The sequence below is a fragment of the Schistocerca americana genome, chromosome 3, assembly GCF_021461395.2.
Source record: "Schistocerca americana isolate TAMUIC-IGC-003095 chromosome 3, iqSchAmer2.1, whole genome shotgun sequence".
Classification (NCBI taxonomy): domain Eukaryota; kingdom Metazoa; phylum Arthropoda; class Insecta; order Orthoptera; family Acrididae; genus Schistocerca; species Schistocerca americana.
In genome coordinates, this window is record NC_060121.1 from 374,244,511 (window position 1) to 374,271,220 (window position 26,710).

Sequence of the window (26,710 nt, forward strand, 5' to 3'; positions counted from 1 at the left end):
AGATGCAGTAGCACGAGCATTTTTCAATTTTTGGGTCACTAGATTTGGAACATCATATTTTTAACTCTGAGATATTCCAACCACTATCAAAAATATGTGATGTAACCAAACCAAAACTACAGCATATGATCCTCATTCAAATACAAAAATTGAAAGATTTCATTGGGCATTTAAAACAGCCATCCATGACCATGTAACTTCTAAATGGACTCACACTGTAATCCTTCTTGGTCTTTGATACTCTTTTAGAGAAACTGTGCTACAATTGCAGAAATGTATTATGGCTAACCCATCAAGATACCAGGTGAGTTTTTTCCCCAAGAGTATGGCCAAAAAGAGATATAGACTTACTCAATTTGTGTCACAACTGAAATAGTATATGAATCATCTGAAACTTGTAAAATATCCCCAAAAAGCAGAGGAAACACCACTCATATGCAAGGACCTCAGCAACTCAATATGTGTGTTAGTCAGGGTTGATTGAGTGAAGAAGGCATTAGATCCTCCATATTAAGTCCCATACAAAGTAACTCAAAGGAGCCTAAAATTTTTTGGATTTAAAATGAAAATAATATCTCCATTGATCAATTAAAACTCACGTACCTGATGAATGAGAATGATAAACAGCCTGAAGACACTACAGTTGAACTATCAGCGCAGTACCAACAACCAGACTCTACAGAGGGTGAAAAACCGAGATGAACAACAAGATCTGATCATGAAATTCAGTTTCCAGCACGATTAGTTGAAATCCTAAACTGACTATGTTATTGATAAGGGTTGATGTACGAACATGAGAAATTACTATTTGTATTCGTATATGTTTGTAAAATGTTTGTTGTGATAATGTTGGCATAATAGCATTATTATTCTTTGGAATTTAACAAAAAGAAAAAAGAAGTTGGTTACTCTATAGTTGTCATTGGGTGTGCAATAAGAAAATAAAAATAATTAAAAAGTCCAAGTGAAATCGGGTCCTTAATAAACTTCATGTGTGACAGATGACATTCAGTCTTACGTTTTCTTGTCAAAGTTAATGTTATGGAGACGTTGAAGTACTGTCACTGTCACTCACCTTAATGTGTCACAAAAATAATAGGTGCAGTCCAAATTACAGGTTATGTGAACCAGAGGTGATTCAGTTGTTTATCCAGCGGCACTGTGCACTATCATGCAATGTACGGGACCTATATGACAATGACATATGCAGTCGGGCAAAGCTCGTTCTCCTCAAAGTTTCCTCACATAGATATTTCCATTGTGATGCTTTATGTAAAACTGGAAATCATCTTTAAAGACAAAGTGATGCCACTTCCACGTCTTTACGTTGTCATTGGGCACAACACTGTTGGTGGGACATTATCTACTGCCATGTCAAGAGAAGCTGTAACAATGGTCACTGTGCTTACAGTCTGCGGCTCTCCAGAAGCTGTCACACTGTCTGAGTGGTTACTTATTTTGCTCCAAACAAGCCCATTTCCTGACTCAAGGTATGTGAACTGTCTTACAGTCCTGCTCAAACAAGTGAACGATATGTTTTCATCTGAGGCACTAATCACATGAGGCCAAACAACCAACATTCAGATGTGATTTGTGAATAAGAAACATGCTGCACTATGATGATGCCTTATACAGGATGTTTCAGGAGGAACTGCAATATTCAGAGATACGACAGGAATGATTATTTTAACCAAAAGACTTCAAATGGACATATGCCATATTTCAAATGGTTTCCATTAGAGAACACATTTGTTGCAAACTGCTTTTTATTTTCGGTGTTATTCAAATCACTGTCAGGTTTACACATGTTTAATAGTAAACATTACAATATGTGTTTTACAAAGTATCAGATGAAAAATATGTATTTTTAACACATTCATCTCTAATCATCATCATACAAGCCATATTACAGCCGTTGTACAGTTCACAATAAATGTTCAAACATCCCACCATCAACTTATTGCATTTGTGCATTCTTGGGAGAACATGTATTGTTTGTCCGAGTGCCTCTACACATTCCATAATGTGAGCAGCAGCACCCATGATGCAGCCAAGCAGTTCATCTCATGTGTTCACCTTTTGATTGTACACCTCAGACTTCATCCAAACCCATAAACACAAATCTAATGGTTTAAAGTCTGGCAATCTTGGTGGCCAGTTAATTGTACTACCACAACCGATCAGGCAATTAGAATAAGTGGGGCTGAGATGTTCCCTCACATGTTTGATACAATGTGGAGGAGTCCCACCATCCTGGAAGTACATTGCAGTCCACGTGGCCTAAGTAATGTCCTGAAGATGTTCAACAAACAAATTTTCCAAAAAAATGCAAGTAATTCTGTCCTATCATTCCAGAGTGGCAATTCTTCTGGAAAACCTGGAATTCTAAGGGAATTACATTTTATGTGGAAAAATCAGTGAAATCTCAAGGAATTTCATAAAATCTCAGGGCATTCTGTATTTTTTGTCTAGCATTGAAGTTTAATTTTATTGACTTCTATAAATCACAAATTTTAAAATACTTAATACTTCAAAGTGTGTGAATTATATGAATATTATTCCATATAAATTTTCAATGTTTAAAAACTATTGTTAGTATAGTTCAATTGAGAGGCAAGAAAATCCATTATTGTTGTATGACATCCCCCCCCCCCATCCCCCTACTATGCCCACCTTAATTTGCAGGAGCTTCTTGACATCATCTTCATCCTCACCCCCCCCCCCCCCCCCCCCCCCCCCCCCAAGTTTGAGTAGCTACCCTCCATTTGCTCTTCTAAATGACTGGACCTATCAACATGTTACCAATCACGCTGCATCCAACATTAATCGAAAAACAAACCTGGAGACTGGTTTCCACTGTAGTCTCTGAATTTTCTTGTGATCATCAATGTTTGTTCCATGTGTTGTTGATTCCATTCTGAGTAAATGTGGCTTCATCAACAAATAGTATTACTGAAAGCAAATCATGTTTGTCATTTAACCAATGACAAAATTCAAGTCATGTAGCATTATTGCTAATGTGAAGATAGCGGACAAGATGTATGTGAAATGCGTACAAGTTTTCGGCATGTAATGTTCGCCATACACATATTGGTGGGTCATTGATGTATGTATAAAAGTGCCGTGTGCTAGTAGTAAGACTATACTGCACCTTTTCAACAGTGTGTTGCTGTTCCTCCACAGGTTTTTGAACTACATGCACAGAACATAAATGGGAACATGGAAGAATAACTGTTTCATGTGTTGTGCTAAACATCTGGTAAGCACTCTATGATCAGGAATTCAAGGTATTGGAAAATGTTAATGATATTCTTCAACAGCAGCTGGAGCACTATGATCACAGAAGCCATAAACCTACTAAACGTATACCACATCGTCATTCGAGTAGATGTGTGACATTTTGGCCAGCACATTTACAAGCGCAGTTAACTAATGCTTCTCTGTTATATACTCGCAGTCCCTTGTACTACTTCACTCACAACACGCAATGGGCAACTGCTTTTTCAACAGGCTGGTTTAATGGCAGAAAGACATCCTGAGCAAAGAGGTTGAAATCAATGAGGTACATTGACAAAAAAAAAAAAAACACATATATATATATATATATATATATATATTCAAACACATCTCATGCGCACCTCACGACCATCTCCAGCAGCTCGGGCTGGAATGCAACTGTCATATAGAACAGAAGCAGCAATCTGGAGGGGGTGGGGAAGGGGAAGGGGAAGGGGAAGGGATAGCATGGTATGGATGGGGTAGAGAAGAGCACTGTTTCGAGAGCGTGCAGGGACTAGATGGCCAAGAGGTGCAGTGTTGGCAGGCTGTGGGGAAGAGAGGAAAGAGGGGCAGTGAAAAAGGAGAGGAGTGGGGAAGGGGTAAAATAGATTGATGCATTGGCAGAGGGTGGCACACACAGAGGTTGAGAGGATGAGAACAGGGAGCAGGTGATAGGATAGAAGGGTGAAAACTACGAGTAGAGGGTGTAGAGAGAGTAGGTTACCATAGGTTGAGGCCGAGATAATTTCAATCCAGAGAATTGTGGTGCAAGAATGTGTTGTAAGGATATCTCTTATCTGCACAATTCAGAAAACTGGTGGTAGACGGCAGGATACAGATGACTCAGGTAGTGAAGCAGCCATTGAAATCATGCATGACATGTTCAGCTGCATGTTGTACCACAGGGTAGTCAACTTTCTCTTGGCCACAGTTTGGTGGTGGCCATTCATCCGGGTCAACAGCTGGTTAGTAGTCGTATCAATATACGAGGGTCACTCCAAAAGAAATGCACACTTTTTTTGTAAAAATACATTTTTCATTCTGCATGTGTGAAAGTTTTATAGTGTGTAGATACATCCTTTAGGAACAATATTTCCATTTCTCCACATAATTTTAATCCCTCTCAACTGCCTTACGCCATCTTGGAACCAGTGCCTGTATACCCGCACGGTAAAATTCTGGACCAATCTGCTGGAGCCATTGTTTGGCAGTATGCACAAGGGAGTCATCATCTTCAAACCTTGTTCCACGAAGAGAGTCTTTCAGTTTCCCAAAGAGATGATAGTTACATGGAGCCAGGTCAGGACTGTAAGGCAGATGTTTCAGTGTTGTCCACCCGAGTTTTGTGCTCGCTTCCATGGTTTTTTCACTGTCATGTGGCCGTGCATTGTCGGGCAACAGCAAAACTTTCTGATTTTGCCAATGTGGTCGAACATGACTCAGTCGAGCTTGAAGTTTCTTCAGTGTCGTCACATATGCATCAGAATTTATGGTGGTTCCACTTGGCATGATGTCCACAAGCAAGAGTCCTTCAGAATCGAAAAACACCATAGCCCATTGATTGCCTCTTCATCTCTGGCGAAAGATGATGCAGCCATGTTTCATCACCTGTGACAATTCTTCCAAGAAATTTATCTGCACGATTCTCATACTGTTCCAAAAGTTCGCTGCATACCGTTTTTCTTGTTTCTTTGTGTGTCACTGTCAACATCCTGTGAACCTATATTGCCATGCCCACTTTCATCACATAACCTGCTCGCCCACCGACTAACTGTACTGCAATCGACAGCAGCATATCTATACTCCTTTTTCAAACTCTTGTGAATGTTTCCCACTGTCTCATTTTCACAGGACAGGAATTCTATGACAGCATCTTGAAGACATGCTGTGATGGCGCCACTCACGGGAACACAGCCTCCCAATGCTGCGCCTGTTTGCAGTTTAGTCCCTGCTCTTCTCTCCCCCCACCTGTACATTGCCATCCCTTCCTCTTACATGCCTCCTCCAGATTGCCTCTTCTGTTCTGTGTGACAGCTACATTCCTGTCCAAGCTGCCAGGAGATGGTAGTCATGTACGTGAGCTGTGCTTGCTTGTGTGAATGAACGTGTGTGTGTGTGTGTGTGTGGCGGGGGGGGGGGGGGGGGGGGGGGGTTCCTTTTCTGTAGAAGGCTTTGGCTGAAAGCTAATGTGCGTTTTTTTTGTTTTTTTTTGTTTTTTTTGCCTGTCTGCAACTCAACCTGTCATCTGCACAAAGAGGTTGTATCTGTATATACAAGGTGTGACTGGAAAGTTTTAAGAATGGATCTGCTACTGCTTACTGGTTTGGCGGGCAGGTACACAGAGGGTGGAGGGTGAGTCATTGCCTTGTCCTTGAATGCCCTTTGACAGGAAACTGTGTTTCATTTATTCAGTTTGTTGTGGCAGCTGGTTGAGTGCGGGTCTGTTAGAGCTTGTTGCCGAATACTGTCTGTGTGAAAATGGATGTGAAAACAGAGCAACAGGTTTGTGTGAAATTTTGTTTTAAAACCAGGAAATCAGCTTCTCAGACCTACAAAATATTAAAAACAGCTTTTGGAGATAATTGTATGAGTCAGTAAAATGTTTTTGTCTGGTACAACAGATTTAAAAATGGCCATGAATCATGTGAAGATGAAACATGGTCCCGCCGTCCTTCCACCTCAAAAACGATTGAAAATATTGTGAAATTTCACGACTTAGTGCACTCTGATCATAGACTTACAATTAGGGAATGACTGATGAATTTAATTTAAGTTTCTATGTGGTTCAGTCAATTTTAACTGAAGATCTGTACATGTGTCACGTGTCCGCAAAATTCATTTCAAAAGTGTTGTCAAGTGACCAGAGAAAATACCGACTTGAAGTGTACCAAGAAATGACTAATTGGACTAAATATGACCCAGATTTGTTAAATAAGATAATTACAGGTGACAAATCATGGGTATATGGATATGATTCTGAAACCAAAGTGCAGTCTTCACAGTGGAAGACTCCAGATTCACCACGACCAAAAAAAGCATGGCAAAGTCGGTCAAAGGTGAAGACAATGTTGGTGACTTTTTTTTATTCTACCAGTATTGTGCATCGTGAATTTGCCCCTGGAAGACAGACAATTAACCAGGAATACTACAGATGTGTCCTTCAACGTTTGCATGAAAAGGTGCTGAAGAAAAGGCCTGCATCGTGGAAAGACAGGAGTTGGGTGCTACACCATGACAATGCTCCGGCTCATCTTGCCTTGTCCATAGTTGAATTTTTGACCAAATTCAAAATTCCTGTGCTTCCACAACTGCCATATTCCCCTGATTTGGCCCCTGTTTCCTAAACTAAAATTTCACTGAAAGGGAAGCAATTTGATTCAATTGAAGACATCCAGACAAATATGGAGAGTGTCCTTAACACACTTCAGAAAAAAAAATTACCAGGAATATTTCCAAAAGTGGAAGCACTGTTGGAGTTGGTGTGTTCAGTCAGAAGGGGACTATTTTGAAGGAGATGCATCACAGTAGCATGTAAGTACCACCATTGTACAATTACAAGCCCATTCTTAAAACTTTCAAATCACACCTCATACGAACTACAGCATTGTTGAACTGAAGGGAAACAGTGATCCAGGAAGCAGCCAATATTATTTATTCTGCACTCAGTTATTGCAGTATATATTACTAGATTAACAATTATGATTGTCTTCCTACAGATCTATGTGCAGGTATACAAGGTGCATCAAAAAATGAATACACTCTTTCAACTGACATAGAAAATTTATTTTTATTTCTACAAGGTCCAATTTCTGGAAAAGTAAAGATTAAAGTCCAATTTGAAAAGCAAATGTACTTCTTTTCTGATTAATGTTCAAAATTGTAGCCTCAAGCATCAGTACATTTCTGAGTACAAGTCACCATTGATTCTGTGCATCATACCACATTGCCAATATGCCTGAATCTCATTCTAAAGTGTGCCCAGATTACAAGGTTCAGGTCTGCACACCTCATGTTTTATTGGGCCTTGTAAGAAGAAATTGAACAGCTTAAGGTTTGGAGAGCGTGGAGGAAACTCAGTTACCCCCTGCATCCTATCTATTGGCCTGGCAAATTTTGAACCAGGTATGCCTGTACATCTGTACAACAGTGCAGTGGGATGCTAACTTGTTAATAAAAAATTTATCATTACCGCATAATTCATGAAAAGCATGGAGTATGGAATCAACAAGCCCTATTAACCAATTGTCCCCAATTACATTACATTCAAATTTACTCACAGTGATGCAGACTCCGGACAGTCAAGCTTATGATTTTTCGTATTCACAAAAAAATCTGTAGCATATAATATTAGGTTCTTAGATGATAGTCGTTCTAGCCTTGAAGCTATTTAACTCCTCCTCTTTGTTGAAGACAATGTTATGGTGTTCAGCATACTCTGTTTAAATTTTTCGCTTCTTCGAAGTATTACAGTTACTGGTAATGCAGATAGATAGATCAGGTGAAATAAGCAACTATTAACTGAAGTGGACTGCGTACCATAAGAAGTAATATATTTCATATCATCAGTGAACTAAACAGAAATCCACATTCTCTCTCTATCATGGGAAAAGACAGACAGTACAAGATCAATGAAACATCTGATAGGAGTTTTTACAAACAAAAGAACATTAATGTTGTTCATCTTTTCACGCTAGCTTCACAGGTTTGATTGCTGTCTGCCAGGTTTCTTTGCCTGTAGATAACTAGGGATGAAACATGGATAAATTAATAAGGAACAATCGAAGCAGTGTGTTTTCAAAAGCAAATTGTCTCTGAAGGTGGTGAAACCAGCCGACAAGGTGATGGTCATGGTTTTTTTGAACACACTTGGAATCATCTAAATTGATTACAGGACAAACATAACTGGAGACTTATTGAACAAGAAAAATGTCATCTTCCGTCACAATAAGGCATTGGCGCAGACCTGACAATTTCAATGACTATACTTCCTGAATTAAAATTTGAATTATTGAATACCCACTGTATTCACTAGACTTCTGAATCTCTTCTTTTCAAATGCTATTACAGCTTATAAGTAGTGCTGAAATCTAACTATAAGTGATAAATGACCCTAAATTATATAGAAGCCAACTGTACCATGAGCATGCACTCAGGGCACAGCACACTTCAAATGCTGTGACGGTCCACTGTAATCAAAGCAAACAAGTAAATTCCCTTTTTGAGTACAGAGGAACCTGTGGTCAGACTGATTTCTTTTATTTATACTTTTGATGGGCTGACTAACATTGTGTTAATTCTTCTTGTATTTGTCAGTGAACTCTACTTTCTTTTACACCTGCAATTCCCTCTTTTGTTTGTAAGGTGGTTTGCTGGCCCACCTCTGTACAATATGGCACCTCACCTCAGAATTTTGTTGGTCATTTACCTTGACTTACTTTTCATAAAGACCGTCTAAAATCTGCTGATTTAGCACTTCATTCATGCTTCTCATTTTCTAGAATTCCAACAAAGAGAATACCATGAGTGATCAGTAGCAGAGTGATATAAATAATCTCAGTTATGTGACCTCTATTAATGCAGAAATGTTGGTCTTTCCAAACTCTTACTTATCTGCCTTGTTTTTAAGTTGAGTAATGTAGTACTATGCATATGCATTCCTTAGTGCTTTTAAATTTTTTCATAGTTAAATAGGTCCACTTAAAAATTTATATATAAAAATTACCATGCTCTCATTTATTCCTGATGGAGTGATCCATCTAGTACTGCAATCATGGATATCCTTACTTCTGCTGAAGTACTAGTTGGGCAAAATAAACTGCCCCAGAAAATAGGCAACGCAACTTACATTATCCACACTGGGGACTCCTATCTTAACAAGCATGAAATTTTTCCGGGTCAGTTTATTTTGCCCACACTGTATACTGGATTGTTCACAACAAATATCTTGAGAGAAAAATGTCATGTGACACTACAGTTAATTAAGCAATCCTAAAATCTTTTTTTTTTTTTTTTTTCAATTTTTAATTCTAATAAAAATGTAGAGCAAAAATTTTGAAGAATATGCCTTCCTAACTCCAGTTTGTGCTTTAAATTTATCACTGATTATGTATCTAGATGTAGTAAATCTAATCTATACAATAGTGATGAAAAAATAGCAGACCAAATAACACAAGAGGAAAAATTTGATCATTTGTTGTATGCCAATGATCTGGCTATTACTGCACAAGGGAAGAACTTTGAGGGAGTACTGTAGAAGGAAAACTGGTTAAACATCATGTCAGAATATTACCAAGAGAATTTCCTCAAACCAAACCCCTCAAAGACGCAAATTAGTGCTTTCCATCTCCACTCAAAACAGGCAAACAGAAAGCTGAAAATCACCTGGAATGGCAGCAAACTGGAACATACAGAAAAACCAGCCTATGGATAAATCTTGTTATACTTGATAGTTATGATCCAGAGAATTGTGGTGCATACTGAATCCATGTTAACGGAGCCATTTTATATATAAAATATGTGGTTACGTTCTTGTTTACTGGAATATTAACTTTAAAACATTCACCAGTGAACGACACAGGTTCAAGACCTGCCCAATCCACCTTCCCAGGACTTCCTATTCCAGTCGTGTCACAGGCTTCTCCTACCCCACGAAGGGTCAGGTCACCTGTGAAAACAGCCATATCATATACCAGTTCTGCTGCAATCACTGCACAGCTCTTTATATTGGTACGACTAACAACGAGCTGTCCTCCAGGATGAATGGCCACTGCCATACTGTGACTATGAGCAAAGTAGAACACCTGGTGGTACAACATGCAGCTGAACATAACATGTTTGATTCCAACCACTGCTTCACTATCTGAGTCATTTCAATCCTTCCCTCCATGACCAGCTTTTCCAAACTGCACAAATGGGCGTTATCCTTACAACACATTCTCTGCTACCATGATTATCCTGGCCTCAATCTATGGTAATATACTGTCACCACACCCTCCACCCAAAAGTTTCCACCCTCTCTGTCCTACAACCACCTCCCTATTCTCATCGTCCACCCTTGTGTGCTGCCCTCTGCCAACACACCCACCCATCTTTTCCCTTCCCCACTCCTCTCCTTTTTTGGTCCCTGTCCCCTCCCCACCTCCATGCTGCAGCCTCCTGCTGCATCTGTTGGCAGTCTACTCCCTGCAGCATCTGTTGGCAGTCTACTCCCTGCACACTCCTCCAGACAGTGCTCTTCTCCCTCCCAACCCATACACTGTTACCCCTTCCTTGCCCCCTCCAGATTGCTTCTTCCATTCTACACAACAGTTGCAATCTGGTCAGAGCTGCCATAGATGACGGTTATGTGTGCATGGAGTGTACTTACTTGTGTGAATTAATGTGTGCATGTTTCCTTTTCTGACGAATGCTGTGGCCGAAAGCTAATGCGTAAGTGTATTTTAGTTGGGTCTGTCTGCGACTTAATGTGTCATCGTTACAGTAAATAGCAATCTATCTTTTATTTACAATGTTGATATTCTAACCTGAAGTTTCCATTGTATGGTTAAATACTAATATTAATTTTTACTTTGGCATACCCCCTGAGACGTCTTCACATACTCTCAAGGTTAGGACTAACCTCAGAGGATATGTCTACGTAGTTGTATACCAATTCCTTTAATTCAACTAATGAAAGGACTACAGACTGGTTTCAGTTTAAAGAGCAAGTACATGGCACAACCAACAGAAAAACAAGACTGGTTTCATTTGAAAAGAAAAGAAATAATTCGTCAATATACAAAACTACAACAAACTGTAAAACTGTTCTCCTTAGGTTGCTCCCGCAGACTAGCATCACTCAAAAAAAGGAATGAATAGTACAACCACTTGAATCAATTTTTTTCAATCGGTTGCTCCCACATACTGATTTTACTCAAACCAGTATGTAAAACTGGAATCTCTTGTTTTCCCTATAGCTGTGTGCTTCCCTTACTCTTTGCATTACCTTCTCTTGTAAGAAGTAATCTGTTAATCAAAAGCAACAAATAAAAAATTATGAGAAATGAGAATAAAAATAATTATTATTTTGAAGAATTCAAAAGGTTATCAGTCAGAAACTTATACTACCAATGTAATGAAATTATTTAATATCAGTTCTTATTTAATATGGTCATAACATAGAAAAATATAAGATACTTATAAAAAACTATGCCTTTTTTCAATATTTCAAAAAAACTAATGTAAGTATTTTTTTTAAAAAAACATAAGTAGTGCTTACTAACAACAATAAATTGCAATTCATCTGTCCACAACAAGTACTTACGTTGCTGGCATAGGTTTCTCATTGAAATATTTGCAACACAAGATGACACAAACACAGAATTTTGCATATAAAGTTAACATTTCAGTTTTTCATTACATAAGAACAAGTGACAATTCAAAGAACATTACTTTATACGATTGTGCAACAAAATTCACAGTGAAATTTGTAAGAACCATGTGGCTTTCAAGGTTTTTGTTCCAAATATTAGTCCAATGTATCAAACGTGCAGAGCTCTTAACCAACACCAAGAAAAGTGCATAATTCTTCTTGCATATTTAATTTTGTTAACAGCCTCTTTAAAGCAATTTTCATTCACAAATTAAACCTTTTTTCAATAGGTGGAATTTTTTAAGGATAATAAAATAATAAACAAACATACTGATACAGTATGATTCTTGACACCTAGTCAGGCAATGTACGTCATAAATGCACAACACAAATTAACAAAATAGGTAAATTAAAATTGTCAAAAGCTGTCTGAAACTGGACGGATTAAAAAAGCTATATTTCATATACTGAGTTAATGAAATTGTGCTTCACTCACAAAAAAATATAACCCTCCTACAAACACACACACACACACACACACACACACACACACACACACACACCAGATCTTATACTGTACTAAATACAACATACAGCAGAAACATAGTACCTAAAATGAAACATTATAGACTTCTAAATACAACACACATGAAAAATATAACAATATTTTTGTTTTGTTTTACCAGAGCCTTTTCAACCGCTACTAAAACTATCAACTGGAGAAAATAGCTGAACCTTTCACTTTCATTCCCATTTGTCCCTGCAAATATCCACAATGAATCCAAAACATGGATACACAATAAAAGTGACACTTTCCCTCCCACATTACCCGTTGAAATAAATATCTGGGTAAAACATACACTATATACTTTTTGATAAAAATAATATTAAGTAGTCATATCACATTTAAATGTGTTTAACAATAATGCTATCTTGTAAACAGTGACAGCTGACATTCTTCCTAGAAAATATTCTCTTTACAAATCAATCAAATTTTTGCAGAGCTCACTCTGTCTTGATGTTTTGATCCACAACTACTTTCTCTAACCTGACGAACTTTTCATGAAAATGTATTTGCTTTGATTGTTTGTATACGTTAATGATAAAAAAACCATTAATCCCAAAACTTTTCCTAACATCATAAAACATTCAAACATGAATAACTTTTCCCTGAGGTTTGAAGTTCAATAAACCACAGACAATATATACAATATTCCAACTGTTGCTCTCAGCTCCTTTTGTTAAGCTAAATAAGCCTGGATTTTCCATTGCTTAATGGTTTCTTTTCCTTCTTCTCATACAAATTGTAGTTCACACATTAAACTAAATACATGATAACTATATGACAATGACATGGGTACTTTAATGACTGGCACTCCTAAACTATTTCCTTTTTCCAATTACATTAGGCAGCAGTCACTTCATCTCTCATTTTCAGCAAATTTCTGCCAAACTGACAATTGCTTTCCTTTCTTTTTCATTAATAAAAAATAAATACATAAAAATGAAGACAATTTAACTTACTTGATGGTTCAAATGGCTCTGAGCACTATGGGACTCAACATCTTAGGTCATAAGTCCCCTAGAACTTAGAACTACTTAAACCTAACTAACCTAAGGACATCACACACACCCATGCCCGAGGCAGGATTCGAACCTGCGACCGTAGCAGTCCCGCGTAACTTACTTGATAGTCTCATCAATCAATCTGTGTGAGACTAACTGCAATCAGCAGTCTGAACAATGATATTTTACTAACCAGTTTAGAACATTACATTCAAAACAACATTGCAATACTCAGTTATGCCACAAAATGATAGCTTTTTAGGCACTCTTTTTTTAAAAGAATTACCATTACACTACTTATTTTTCTTGCACAATAAAATTATATTACTTTACCTAAAATACTGAAGCAATGTGAAGTGAACCAGAAGAGAAATTTTATTGAGGGGGGGGGGGGGGGGGTGAACTCTCTAGACTTTTCCTGCTCAACTGATATGATACAGGATTCTGTAGAGACACAGCAATACTGGAAATCACATTTGTGCAAGCACCTCTCAAACGACAATTTAACACTTCTCACACTGAAATCTGAAACATTTTCATTAATCTCAACCTAATTTTGCAAGCACTTTGAAAGTGTGTAAATAATTACAACTCTTAATCAATGAGATGACAACTACCTTCAGGTTACAAATAGACGGCATTCCTCTTGCAGAATTGGCCTGTGGTTACAACTGTAGCTACTGAACAATGAAGATACATGTGTGGTCATAAAAAAGTTTGGGAAGATAATTCTAATCAGTGTGAAACATAAAATGGAACACAGTTGATCAATAATAATAATAATAATAATAACCATAATAATAATTCTCCACAACAGGTACACATGGTCCCCTTTCCTGCCATCTGCATACAGGCACACTTTAGACAAACCAACACAGTACACTAAACATTTTATAAACGCAAATGTCAGACGTTATCCCAGCTCAACTGCATTCTGGCAACTTAGAATCGGTCTTTTGATCCAGCAACAGACATTTCAGGGTCCTGCAGATATTGAAGTTCCTGAAGTTCTTGGAATTTCTCATGATCTCGAATGTGTGCATAATTTGCAGAAAGGCACATTAAATAATGAATCTGAAAAATAAATAGATTTCTGTAATTCAAGTTTAAATGTGATCACAATGAAAAGTAATACACTACTGGCCATTAAAACTGCTACATCAAGAAGAAATGCAGATGATAAACGGGTATTCATTGGACAGATATATTATACTAGAACTGACATGTGATTACATTTTCACGCAATTTGGGTGCATGGATCCTGAGAAATCAGTACCCAGAACAACCACCTCTGGCTGTAATAACAGCCTTGATACACCTGGGCATTGAGTCAAACAGAGCTTGGATGGCGTGTACAGGTACAGCTGCCCATGCAGCTTCAACGCAATACCACAGTTCATCAAGAGTAGTGACTGGCGTATGGTGATGAGCCGGCTGCTCGGGCACCATTGACCAGACGTTTTCAATTGGTGAGAGATCTGGAGAATGTGCTGGCCAGGGCAGCAGTCGAATATTTTCTGGATCCAGAAAGGCCCATGCAGGACCTGCAACAAGCAGTCGTGCATTATCCTGCTGAAATGTAGGGTTTCACTGGGATCGAATGAAGGGTAGAGCCACATCTGAAATGTAATGTCCACTGTTCAAAGTTCCGTCAATGCGAACAAGAGGTGACCGAGATGGGTAACCAATGGCACCCCATACCATCACACCGGGAGATATGCCAGTATGGCGATGACGAATACATGCTTCCAATGTGCGTTCACCGTGATGTTGCCAAACACGGATGCGACCATCATGATGCTGTAAACAGAACCTGGATTCATATGAAAAAAATGACGTTTTGCCATTTTTGCACCCAGGTTCGTCGTTGAGTACACCATCGCAGGCGCTCATGTCTGTGGTGCAGCGTCAAGGGTAACCGCAGCCATGGTCTCCGAGCTGATAGTCTATGCTGCCGCACATGTCGTCAAACTGTTTGTGCAGATGGTTGTTGTCTTGCAAACGTCCCCATCTGTTGACTCAGGGATTGAGACGTGGCTGCACGATCCATTACAGCCATGCGGATAAGATGCCTGTAATCTTGACTGCTAGTGATACAAGGCCGTTGGGATGCAGCACGGCGTTCCGTATTACCTTCCTGAACCCACCGATTCCAAATTCTGCTAACAGTCATTAGATCTCTACCAACGTGAGCAGCAATGTCGCGATACGATAAACCGCAATCACGATAGGCTACAATCCAACCTTTATCAAAGTCGCAAATGTGATTGTACACATTTCTCCTCCTTACATGAGGCATCACAACAACGTTTCACCAGGCAATGCCGGTCAACTGTTGTTTATGTATGAGAAATTGGTTGGAAACTTTCCTCATGTCAGCACGTTGTAGGTGTCACCACCAGTGCCAACCTAGTGTGAATGCTCTGAAAAGCTAATCATTTGCATATCACAGCATCTTCTACCTGTCAGTTAAATTTCGCATCTGTAGCACATCATCTTCGTGGTGTAGCAATTTTAATGGCCAGTAGTGTAAATTATCACAGTTTATTTTCTTATCAATCACATAGCTACTGAGATTGCAGCAGAAATATCATACAAGACAAACAGCAGGAAATAAAAGACCAAGAATTAAGGTTGATGCATTTATTACCCTCTCATTTTCCTCTTTTGTCAATGACGATTAATTTTGATACTTGTTTTTGTGTATTTAATTATTGTGTTGTGTATGTTATCTATGAGTCAATTCCACCTACATCATGATGAAGTTGCTTTGCTGTCCCATTACATTCAAACTTACACAGAGATGTTTAACCTCAAGTATAAGGTATTTCCACCGACGTGGATTTATCAAATCTTGAGATAAATTGCAGTTACAATCTATTTCTCTGTTGTGATCCATTTTTTGCCAAATTAAGGTGAAAACTGGACTCTTTCTAGATAATTTTTTGGCTAATTTAAATGTTTCTCCTAAAGACCTCTTTTTTTCTTTCTTGTGGTGGCAACTGACACAGTCTTTTGATTTTTTGTATGAAAAATGTCACACTAACTGCATCACAGCATCAAACTGCCAGTGCTGTTCTACAGCTTCTAACTCCACATCCTTTATACTACAATGGTGATGGACAGGTGCATTTTATGGACAAGAGTAACACCAGTCTGCCCCCTGGCAGAAAACAAAATAATTTTGATTATAATCTATAATGTTTAAAATTTTAAGCTACAAATCACATAAAAGCATTGGAGGGGAGAGTTTGGGAAAGGTTGAGAAGCACCTCTGGGTGAGAGATACCCATATTTCCTGATGACGATGAGACCCAACAGGTGGTAGCAAAATTACGGAACACTTTCCATCTGAGCATAATGTTTTTGACAGTTGTACAGATCAAATCCTAACACTCAACTTTTATTAAAGCATGGTTTCAAGATGGCTCGAAAATATAAGCAGTAGCTGTCTATCAACTGCAGTTTATGATACCATATTGAGAGAGAGGACTCCTTCAGCTGTCCCTAAAAGTGATTCACTGTAGAACTGTATTAATGTGCTATGTGAAGGAAGGGCTCTGTACTTCCACCAGTTTTTTTTTCTCAACTTTTATATTGCAGATATTCCTAATACTGTCAGCAGAATATTCACTTACGGAGATGACCTAACTATTGGTATTCACAGAATGTCCATACAGCAAACTGAAAGGATGCTGATAGATGATATTTCAATTGTGTGGCAACTCAAATTCAGTAAAACAGAATGCTTGTGCTTCAACCTTAAAAAGTCCAACTATCAACAGCAAATCTATTTTCATGGAAATTCTATAAAATACAATTCTACTCAAAAGTGTCACACTTGACATACACTTTGTGATCAAAAGTATCTGGACACCCCAAAAAACATATGTTTTTCGTATTAGGCGCACTCTGCTGCCACCTACTGTCAAGTACTCCATATCAGCGACCTCAACAGTCATTAGACATCATGAGAGAGCAGAATGGGGCGCTCTGCGGAACTCACAGCCTTCGAACGTGGTCAGTTGATTGAGTGTCACTTGTGTCATACGTCTGTAAGTGAGATTTCCACACTCCTAAACATCTGTAGGTCCACTGTTTCCAATGTGATAGTGAAGTGGAAACGTGAAGGGACACATACAGTGCAAAAAGTGAACACGCCGACCTAGTCTGTTGACTGACAGAGGCCGCCGACAGTTGAAGAGGGTCATAATGTGTAATAGGCAGACATCTATCCAGTCAATCAAACAGGAATTCCAAACTGCACAGGATCCACTGAAAGTACTATGACAGTTAGGCGGGAGGTGAGAAAACTTAGATTCCATGGTTGAGTGGCTGCTCAAAAGCCACAAATCACGCCAGCAAATACCGAACAATGCCTCGTATGGCGTAAGGAGCATAAACATTGGACGATGGAACAGTGGAAAAACGTGTGTGGAGTGATGAATCATGGTACACAATGTGGTGATCCGTTGGCAAGGTGTGGATATGGCGAATGTCCAGTGAACGTCATCTGCCAGCGCGTGTAGTCCCAACAGTACAATTCAGAGGTGGTGATGTTATTGTGTGGTCTGTTTTTCGTGGAGGGGGCTTGCATCCCTAGTTGTTTTGTGTGGCACTATCACAGTTCAGGCCTACATTGATGTTTTAAGCATCTTCTTGTTTCCCACTGTTGAAGAGCAATTCAGGGATGGCAACTGCATCTTTCAACAAGATCGAGCACCTGTTCATAATGCACGGCCTGTGGCGGAGTGGTTACACACCAATAATGTCCCTGTAATGGACTGGCCTGCACAGGATCCCGATCTGAATCCTATAGAGCACCTTTGGGATGTTTTGGAATGCCAACTTCGTGCCACGCCTTACCAACCAACATTGATACCTCTCCTAAGTGCAGCACTCCATGAAGAATGAGCTGCCATTCCCCAAGTAACTGTCCAGCACCTGAAAGTGGAAGCTGTCATCAAGGCTAAGGGTGGGCCAACACCGTACTGAATTCCAGCTTTACCGATGGAGGGCGCCATGAACTTGTAAGTCATTTTCAGCCAGACGTCTGGATACTTTTGATCACATAGTGTATCTCCCACCTACTGATAGTACTTGACCAACTCCAGCCAAAGTTCACAACAGGAACAACATCCTCCAAAAGGTGGGTGGTACCACTTGGGGATCAACAGGTGATCTACATCGATATTAGTGTATAGCACAGCAGAATATTGTGCTCCTGTGTGGCTGAACAGTAACCACACCAGCAAACTAAACATCTGACTCAATACAATGTGTATGATCACAAGCTATCTAAAAAGTACACCAACTCTCTGGCTTCTAACAGTGTGGCATATCTCCACACTTTAACTCGGAAAGCAGGAAGCTTTGTTATGTGAATGTACGAAAATACTGAATAATCCCAAGCTTCCCATTCACTGCTATATCCCCTAAAATCCAGACAACCAGCTATAAAAACCGCTGCAGAACTATATTGGTTTAGCAGGCACCATCATGAATACAAACTGAACTCAAAATCCACAACAAACCAGCTTTTGAAATGCCTTGACATTTGTGGAAAATAGAATCTGCATGAAGAAATAAATATACATGGGACTTCTTTTTAAGTGGAGATAAACTCATTTTGGAGTTTCGGTGACCAACTATCTCATCCAACATACCCTTCAGGAGTGTACTTTATCAACATACTGTAGTGCAGCAACTTTTTCTTTTCTTTTTTTTTTTTTTTGGGTGCTACTTTGAAAATACCACCTCTTCCATAGCAGGTTTGGGAAGCTTTAGAAATGGGCGGGTAGACAAAGCACTGTCACTGCAGTGACGACTGGCCTGCTTATTCAATGTGAGCTGAGCTAGGCCGAGCAGAAGGACAGGGCTATTGCACAACCACTTGGGTCAATTTCCTCACCTACAAGCAACACACTCATTATACCATACATGATTAGAAGTGGTACCATTGACACAACAAATGGGTACCTAACCAGCGTAAGTATCCACCAATTCTAGCCAAATGTGTTCCAGTCTGGTGGCACCAACCACGAGGAAAGGATTACGCCAGATGACGAGGCAATATGGTTCTAAAGTAGCCACCAAGAGTTTAGGTCTTCACCACCATCGAGCCGAATGGAGGCGGTGAGTCCACCTCCTTGGACTTTGTGCCTTCCGCTAGTGAGCTGCCTTCTAGTTCACTCTGGCCACAGCAGACTTTGCCCTGGAGGGCTGCTGTTCAAGACCAGGGCAGCTTAAGCCGCTTGCCCTCCTACATTAGTGTGGGCGTCCTGGTGCCACATGCCTTCACTAGCAAGGGCAAGTTCCACTTCTGAGGGCTGACAACTGAAAGAATTACAGTGGGCTTCTGCATTGCTGGCACACCTCCCACAAGCAGCTGTGCCATGCGTAGCTGGTACACGTGCTCCTGCTTGGATTCTGGGCAGCAGCATTCCTACAGTTGCTGGCATTGCTGCCCTTTGCCCACCAACCAGTCTCAGCAGTTTTTTGTGTGCTGTCTGTCGTCCTCAACATGCACAAGAACAGAAGGAGGAAGGGGCAAGGTAATACATGGCATGGTCACTACAAAGCAGCACAATGAGTGTTGTAGTTTGAATAAAATGTTTGATGTTTGACTATAGATGCTGTTTTCATGGTTTGTCAAAAGCCAACATCTTGACACTGACCCAACACCACTACCCAACACCTTCTCTGTAAAGGCCACCATCCTGTCCAGGCCAATACAATATCTAGGCAATACAAAGTATTCTAATGTATGAATTGAGCAATTAAATTTAACATTATAAACTAATGAACTGCATATGTAAAATATTTTCATTTTATGTTTTATGTATTGTTCATTATAATAAGTATTTTATATCTACATAGGAATGCTGTGTTTTCTGCCATCCACTAAATAAATAAGATGATTCTGTCTTTTCCTAGAGTGTGAGTGACTTGCCCTTTATTTATTTATTTATTTATTTTGACTTTCAGCCTAAAAGCCATACAAATATCCCTTCATTTTTTTAAACTTTTTCATATTATTCCTCTTTCCTCCCCAAAGGAGGAACGTATTATTCCAAAAGCTAGAATATTTTTATGTGTGCTTATTCACAGTACTGATATTTTGCTTCCTCAAGGTGTAATGGCCAGCAATTATGTATCGTAAGTTAATAATTACTCATAATAACACAGCTGTGGGTAATAATTGTGCATGCTGTCACACAGTTCATAGTTTGGGATTGGTGTGTGGGGACTGAATTGCAGATTCACTGGGGTGACTGCACTGGGACATAAGAGATTCCCAAGAACGCTCTTCTATGGTTATGCAGGTTATGTGCAAGACAGGAAGACAGCAGAACACGAGGCAAAGATCCGTAGCCTTCAGGCAAAGACTGAGGACACAAAAATGGATTTAAGAATTGAGGGGGGGGGGGGGGGGGGGGGAAAGGGGTTAAAAGCTCTTTCACGACGTGATACTTTCAAGTAACATGGCTCGATGAAACTTGAACCATACATAGAAAGAACTGCTACAGAATAGTACAGAAGTTAACTGACAGAAATACACAATTAGACAAACAGAAATGTCACTTCTATTCAAAGACATTACTTACATTGAAGTCACCATGATTTATGATGGTCCCATGGACTTTACAGAAGGCAGGATATGGATGTTAACAACATGTCTGATCACCACAGATAGCAACACATGCTCTGCAGTTTCTCCCATGCTGGTCACACGGTTGATAAGAGTTCTTGTGGTCGGACAATCCATTCCTCCACCAATGTGGTTGATAACTGTTGGTTGGTGCATGTGATTGTGCTACAATAAGTCTCCCCACCATTTCTCCATTGTGCTCGATGGGATTTAACTTGGGGGAAGAGGCAGACGAGACCATTCATTCAACATTCCTTCAATCTGAAAGCTCCGCCAACTGCACAGTTTGATGCTATTGCTCATTGTCATCTATAAAGACAAAAATCAGGGATGAATGCATCTGTGAAAAGATGCTCGTGTTGAAAAAGTAAGGTGTCACAACAACACTGACCATTGAATGTACCTTGTTCAAAGATTTGGAGGTCAGTATGCCCATGCAACATAATGCCTCTCCACACCATAACACCTGGACCACCAAAACAATCTTGTTCAACTATGTTCCTGGGTGCCTTACAGATTCCTACCTTTCACCACATGAGGGTATGTCCAGAATCACTACTCACGATTGAATCTGCTCTTATCAGAAAAAAATCACATGAGCCCACTCCTTGACGGTCCAGTCCCTATGTTCTTAACACCATCCTGCTGCTGCCAACATGCAGGTGTCAAGAAGAACACAATGTACTGGTCATTGGACAGACTCCCACCTCCAAAAGCAGTTACGACTTCACTGTGGAGCTTCAGATTGAGTGCCTTGCAATCCTGTTAAATGTTGTAGCACTTCCAGCCGCTGTTTGACATGTGTCCCTCCTTGCCTATTGCTTAATATAGTGGTCATCTGCTGCTGTAGTTGGTCATAGCCAACCACCCACTCTTTTTCAAGCAGTGGTGCCAGTGGTTCAGATTGCTCCCCACGCATGTGATACAATGCTGTGAGCAATATCAAACTCCTGGCTACATTTTGTCTTTCTTCTAGTTTCCTGATAATTCTTCCCCATGCGAAGTCATCAAAATGTTTTAATGAAGACCACCACCACAATGGTGCACCATAACCGCTCGCTAATTGACACACACTGTCTTTTCTCGTTTCTTTAACCACTTTGCATTGCAGGGCCAGCCCCATTTGGCGCTAAAGTCACCCATCACGCTATGTAACCTCCAACTTTCTGTGCGCAACTGGCAACACGCTCCTGCACTTTCATTCATTTCCACCTAATATTTAAAATGTGATGATACTCTACCTATATTGTCCTTACATGTTGCAGAGCAGTGTACTTAAGGATAAATCAATAACTAGCTCCTATTATGTAAATATGTTTTATTCATTCCCAATTAATCTTTATACTACAACTTCTGTATATTTCATTGTAACTTACTCCTCAACTGAAGGCAATGTAAGCTCTATACCATAACATTCCTAACAGCAAAACAGCGGTAGTTCTTATCCTGTTGATCTACAATGCACCAGACAAACGACGTGTATTCTGAGACATGCAATATTATAATTCATCTTTCTTACAATTGCCTGTTTCCGAAATTCTCTCTCAAAATGTAATCAGTAATACAAAATTTTCTGAAGACAACAAGGAAGGCATTTTCTACAACTGATGAGAGCTGTTCCATTTTATTAAAAATCTGTTTCAGTTCTTTCTGCAAGAATTCCTTGAAACTCCTGTGAAACATATTCCTTTTCTTTTTTATGATAGTTGCCAATGAACCATGTGATTTTCCATGAACCTTACTACATATTTATTTGGAGAACTATTAAGGTTTCAGGTTTTCTTTGCATCAAGATGGTAATGCCACAGAAATAATGCATTACAGAACTTCTTCATGCATTATGAAGTAATGCCTGGTTCATTAATAAGTGAGTCCTAAAACAAGTATCACATTCTTCATTAATAATATACAATCTCTGACATGCACTTTTCCTAGATAAAAAACTGATTTGTCAAATTTTGGTTGTGCTTCCCCTGAATGATAACTAATACTATGGTCTAATTGTTAATATCACTGAAATGGGTCAACATTCATAACGTATTTCTCTTTGTAACTGGAATTCTCAACAAGGATATCAGCTTTGTCTTAGCACTGATTGTAAAACACTGAAACTTACTCACAGGCTACACAATCTTTTGTGAGGATGCGCTGGTTGAAAAACACACTGCTGAATATTCAACAGACTTCTGCGGAATATACACAGTATATGAAGTACACAGGATTGACATCAATTTCTTGTAGAATCTTAGAACATATTCTGTGCTCAAACATAATGAGGTATCTTGAACAGAATAACCTCCTCCATGTCAATCAGCATGGATTCCGAAAATGCTGATCACGTAAAACCAAACTTGCACTTTTCTCACATTACATACTGAAAGCTTTGGATCAAGGCAGTCAGGTAGATGCAGTATTTCTTCATTTCAGAAAAGTATTTGGCTCAGTACCACAACACTTATTGTCAAAAGTGTGATTATGTGAGGTATCAAGTTAAATTTGTGACTGTATTGAGACTTTCTGGTAGGGAGGACACAGCATGTTATCTTGGATGGAGCGTCATTATCAAATGTAGAAGTGACTTCAGGTGTACCCCAGGGAAGTTTGTTGGGACCCTTGCCGTTCAAGTTGTATATTAATGAACTTGCACACAATACGATGCAGTTATCTATAATGAAGTACTGTCTAAAAGAAGCAGCATAAATATTCAGTATTGATAAGACTTAAAAGTGGTTTGTTGTGATATGAAATGGAATAATCTCACACATTCAGTCAGGGGTAAAGCAGACAGAGTTCAGTTTATTGGTAGAACACTGGGAAGTGCAATCAGTCTACAAAGGAGACTGCTTACAAATCGCTTGTGCGATCCATCCTAGAATATTGCTCAAGTGTGTGGGACTCATACCAAATGGGACTAATAGGGGATATTGAACGTCTACAGAGAAGGACAGAATCATTGATCATGGGTTTGTTTGATCCATGGGAATGTGTCACAGAGATACTGAAGGAACTGAACTGGAAGATTCTTGAAGACAGACAAACTATACCAAGAAAGTATGTTGACCAACTTCCAAGAACTTGCTTTAAACAATGACTCTAGGAATATACTCACAGGGGGATTGTGAGGATAAAACTAGAATAATTACTGCATGAACAGAAGCATTCAAATGATCATTCTTCCAGCGCCCCATATGTGAATGAAATGGTGGTTTGCAGTGTATAGATGCAGATGTAGATTGTAAGAATGCATTAATTTCCTATTTATATTATGGGAATGAAAGTTGCCACTCACCATATAGCAGAGATGCTCAGTCGCACCTCAGCATCTCGCGACTCGGCATCTCTGCTGTATGTTGAGTGGCAACTTCCCTTCTCATAATGATGTTACATTCCATCCTGGATTTTCTATTGTTTGATTTAATTTCCTATTTTCTTCTCATAGTACTCTATAGTCTCCCACTTGCTCTTGAATGACACTCCAAATTAATTACTGTGCTATCTCATTTCTGTGTACATTTATTTCTCTTTTGTCAGGAGGAAATTCTGGTTCTGAACACCCGTGATTTTATATCCTGCTGCTTGTTAAGTAGAAATATTTCATTCAGGATGTATTCCCCATTTACAAAAGATATTTTAATAATATTAGTGAACAGTGTAATTTTACTCACAAGACTGAGGATCACCAACAAACATGAGACAGACGCAAGAATAAACATAACTTCTGCACGTTCCACATAGTCTTTGCAGAACAGTTTCAGTTCATCTTCACACACTTCCATGTCTGCAGGGGGCGTCTTTGAAGGAAAGAGAAAGTCTGCAAACAACAGAAACTGTATTACACACAAACTGAAATGCTTCACATTGTATGTTCTGCATTAAGAGTACTGTTATTTGATGTTTTAATCTAACTTGCCTCACATAAATTAAAATAAAGTTATGTAACTTTCGGTGCAAATTTCTTAGTATTTAAAAGTAAGTGTATGATAATTTTTTTAACATAATGCCTAAGCAATTAGATATAAAGTACATGGTTAACCACAATGAAAATTTTCAAGTCATAGATCACATCAATAAAAACACAGGATTAATATTTTCAGCAGTTTTGCTAATCTCCATTTTGAAAAACGTTGCAAGTTTTGTAGGTGACAGAGATTTCATGCACACTTCATTATTTTAAATTATGCAAAAAGTAACAAATTGGCTACAAATTTAAATGCATGATGATTGGTTGGTTGGTGACTAAACGGAGAGGTCTTCAGTCTCCCTGTCAAGAGCTATCTCATCCGAAAGAAATTTGATCCAATTATGAAAACATGTAGAAGCAGTAAAATTAGGTACTGAAACTAATATTTATACCAGAACTGGGAAATAATTTAAGGACATATAAAAATATATGGGTGAGGCTGGTACATAGGTCAGAAGAGACGAGCAATCTCCCAGAGTTCATCCCCGGCAATATAAACTCCTCTCGTATCTGACCCCACGCCAACTCAATTCAGACGAAGAAGTTACAGAGTATAAAATGCCTTCTAGCCAGGAGTTTCATAATGGCAAAAGCGAGTCAGCTTAAAATGGAATGGGCATCAGTTGAACAGACAATAATAAAACAAGGTGAGAGAAATAATCAGGTCAGTAGGTGGGTAGTGCAGAGTTTATACAAGGGGGCAGCAGCCCACCAAATGATGTTCCATCTCCAGGAGAGAACAGATCTAATCTGCACTTGCAAACCAAATGTGGGATTGTCAACATGAATGTTGGGCAAGTATTTGCTTCTCTTACCACATTGTTGGTCAGCTCATTCCCTAAGAGACTCAAATGACTTGGGACTGAGAGAAAGACATCTAAGGTCAGAAAGAAAGATACGAATAGCAGATATCACAGTGGGATGTGAGTGACATATGGAAATGGTCAGCAATTGGTTACAACCTAGCTTTCTGTCACTGGGAAAAGGATAGTAACTTCAGAGATTTACCAAGCTATCAACTAATAGTGGCCAGCAGCAGTGAAAAAACATTAGTTCGGAACTGTTTTGTCAATTAATTGGGAATATAGTGTTCAAAATTGGTTCTTTGAACGGCAGACTTTTATTTCACTGAAGCCCTAAATATTCCTAACGCTGAACCTGGATACTTTGTTGCAGAAATTTTCTGGGGGCACAAGATAGGAGCAACTGGGACATAGCCTGACATTGCTACACTGAGAGCTGCATCCTCAAGAATACAAAAAGTTAATGGCCATTTACATTACCTTTAACTGTAGCCAGGTCCTTTCACCAGGAAGATTCAGTTTCTGATGGAGCTTGTTGCTGGGGCCATTATTACTCTCACTAATCATTTTCTCAAAATTAATAGTAATATATAATCCAGTAGAAGCCATAAGTATTTTTTATTATTAGTGTCAAGCCAAACTTGACTCTTTCTGTGGAGTCAGGATCATTATTTCGGTGTTGTTATTCTGCTGTTCAGCCCACAATGATATTGCCATGAGTGAGAAGCGGCTGTTTTGTAAAATGAGCAGTTAATGTGTCTTAAAGTTAGTAATGGAAAGGGTGAAATATTTTGTCGCAGTGAAAGGAAAGGCAGTATGGCCTGCCCTCAGTGGGAGAGCAGTGCAGTAGCCACAATTTTTTTTTTTACAGCTTGGTGCATACAGGCAAGGCACGCAACCAGAATGTTCTCCGAGATAGCAATTGAGAATTGCACTACATAAAAAGGCATCTGAGTATGTCCAAAAACTAGGAGAAAAGAACCGTAGGAGAAAAGAACCGAATCAGTAAGGAAAGCTGATATGATTCTTGTTTGTGTGCTACTGAGACTTTAACATGGTTCAAACATATGAAGTTTCAGGTGACAGAGCATGAAATCCTT

General features: G+C 39.2%; 1 protein-coding gene across 2 annotated transcripts in view; it reads right to left on the minus strand.

Annotated features, from left to right (window-relative positions):
- Window positions 1–13,182: 13,182 nt before the first annotated feature.
- LOC124605798 (neuronal membrane glycoprotein M6-a) overlaps window positions 13,183–26,710 on the minus strand; it is a 35,634-nt gene continuing 22,106 nt past the window's right edge. For both annotated transcript variants that reach the window (XM_047137695.1, XM_047137696.1), the window contains 2 exons: window positions 24,512–24,657; window positions 13,183–14,269 (listed from right to left, as the gene is read on the minus strand). In XM_047137695.1, coding sequence (XP_046993651.1) covers window positions 14,138–14,269; window positions 24,512–24,657 — 278 coding nt within the window. In that variant the 3' untranslated portion in view covers window positions 13,183–14,137. The remainder of the gene's footprint in view (window positions 14,270–24,511; window positions 24,658–26,710) is intronic.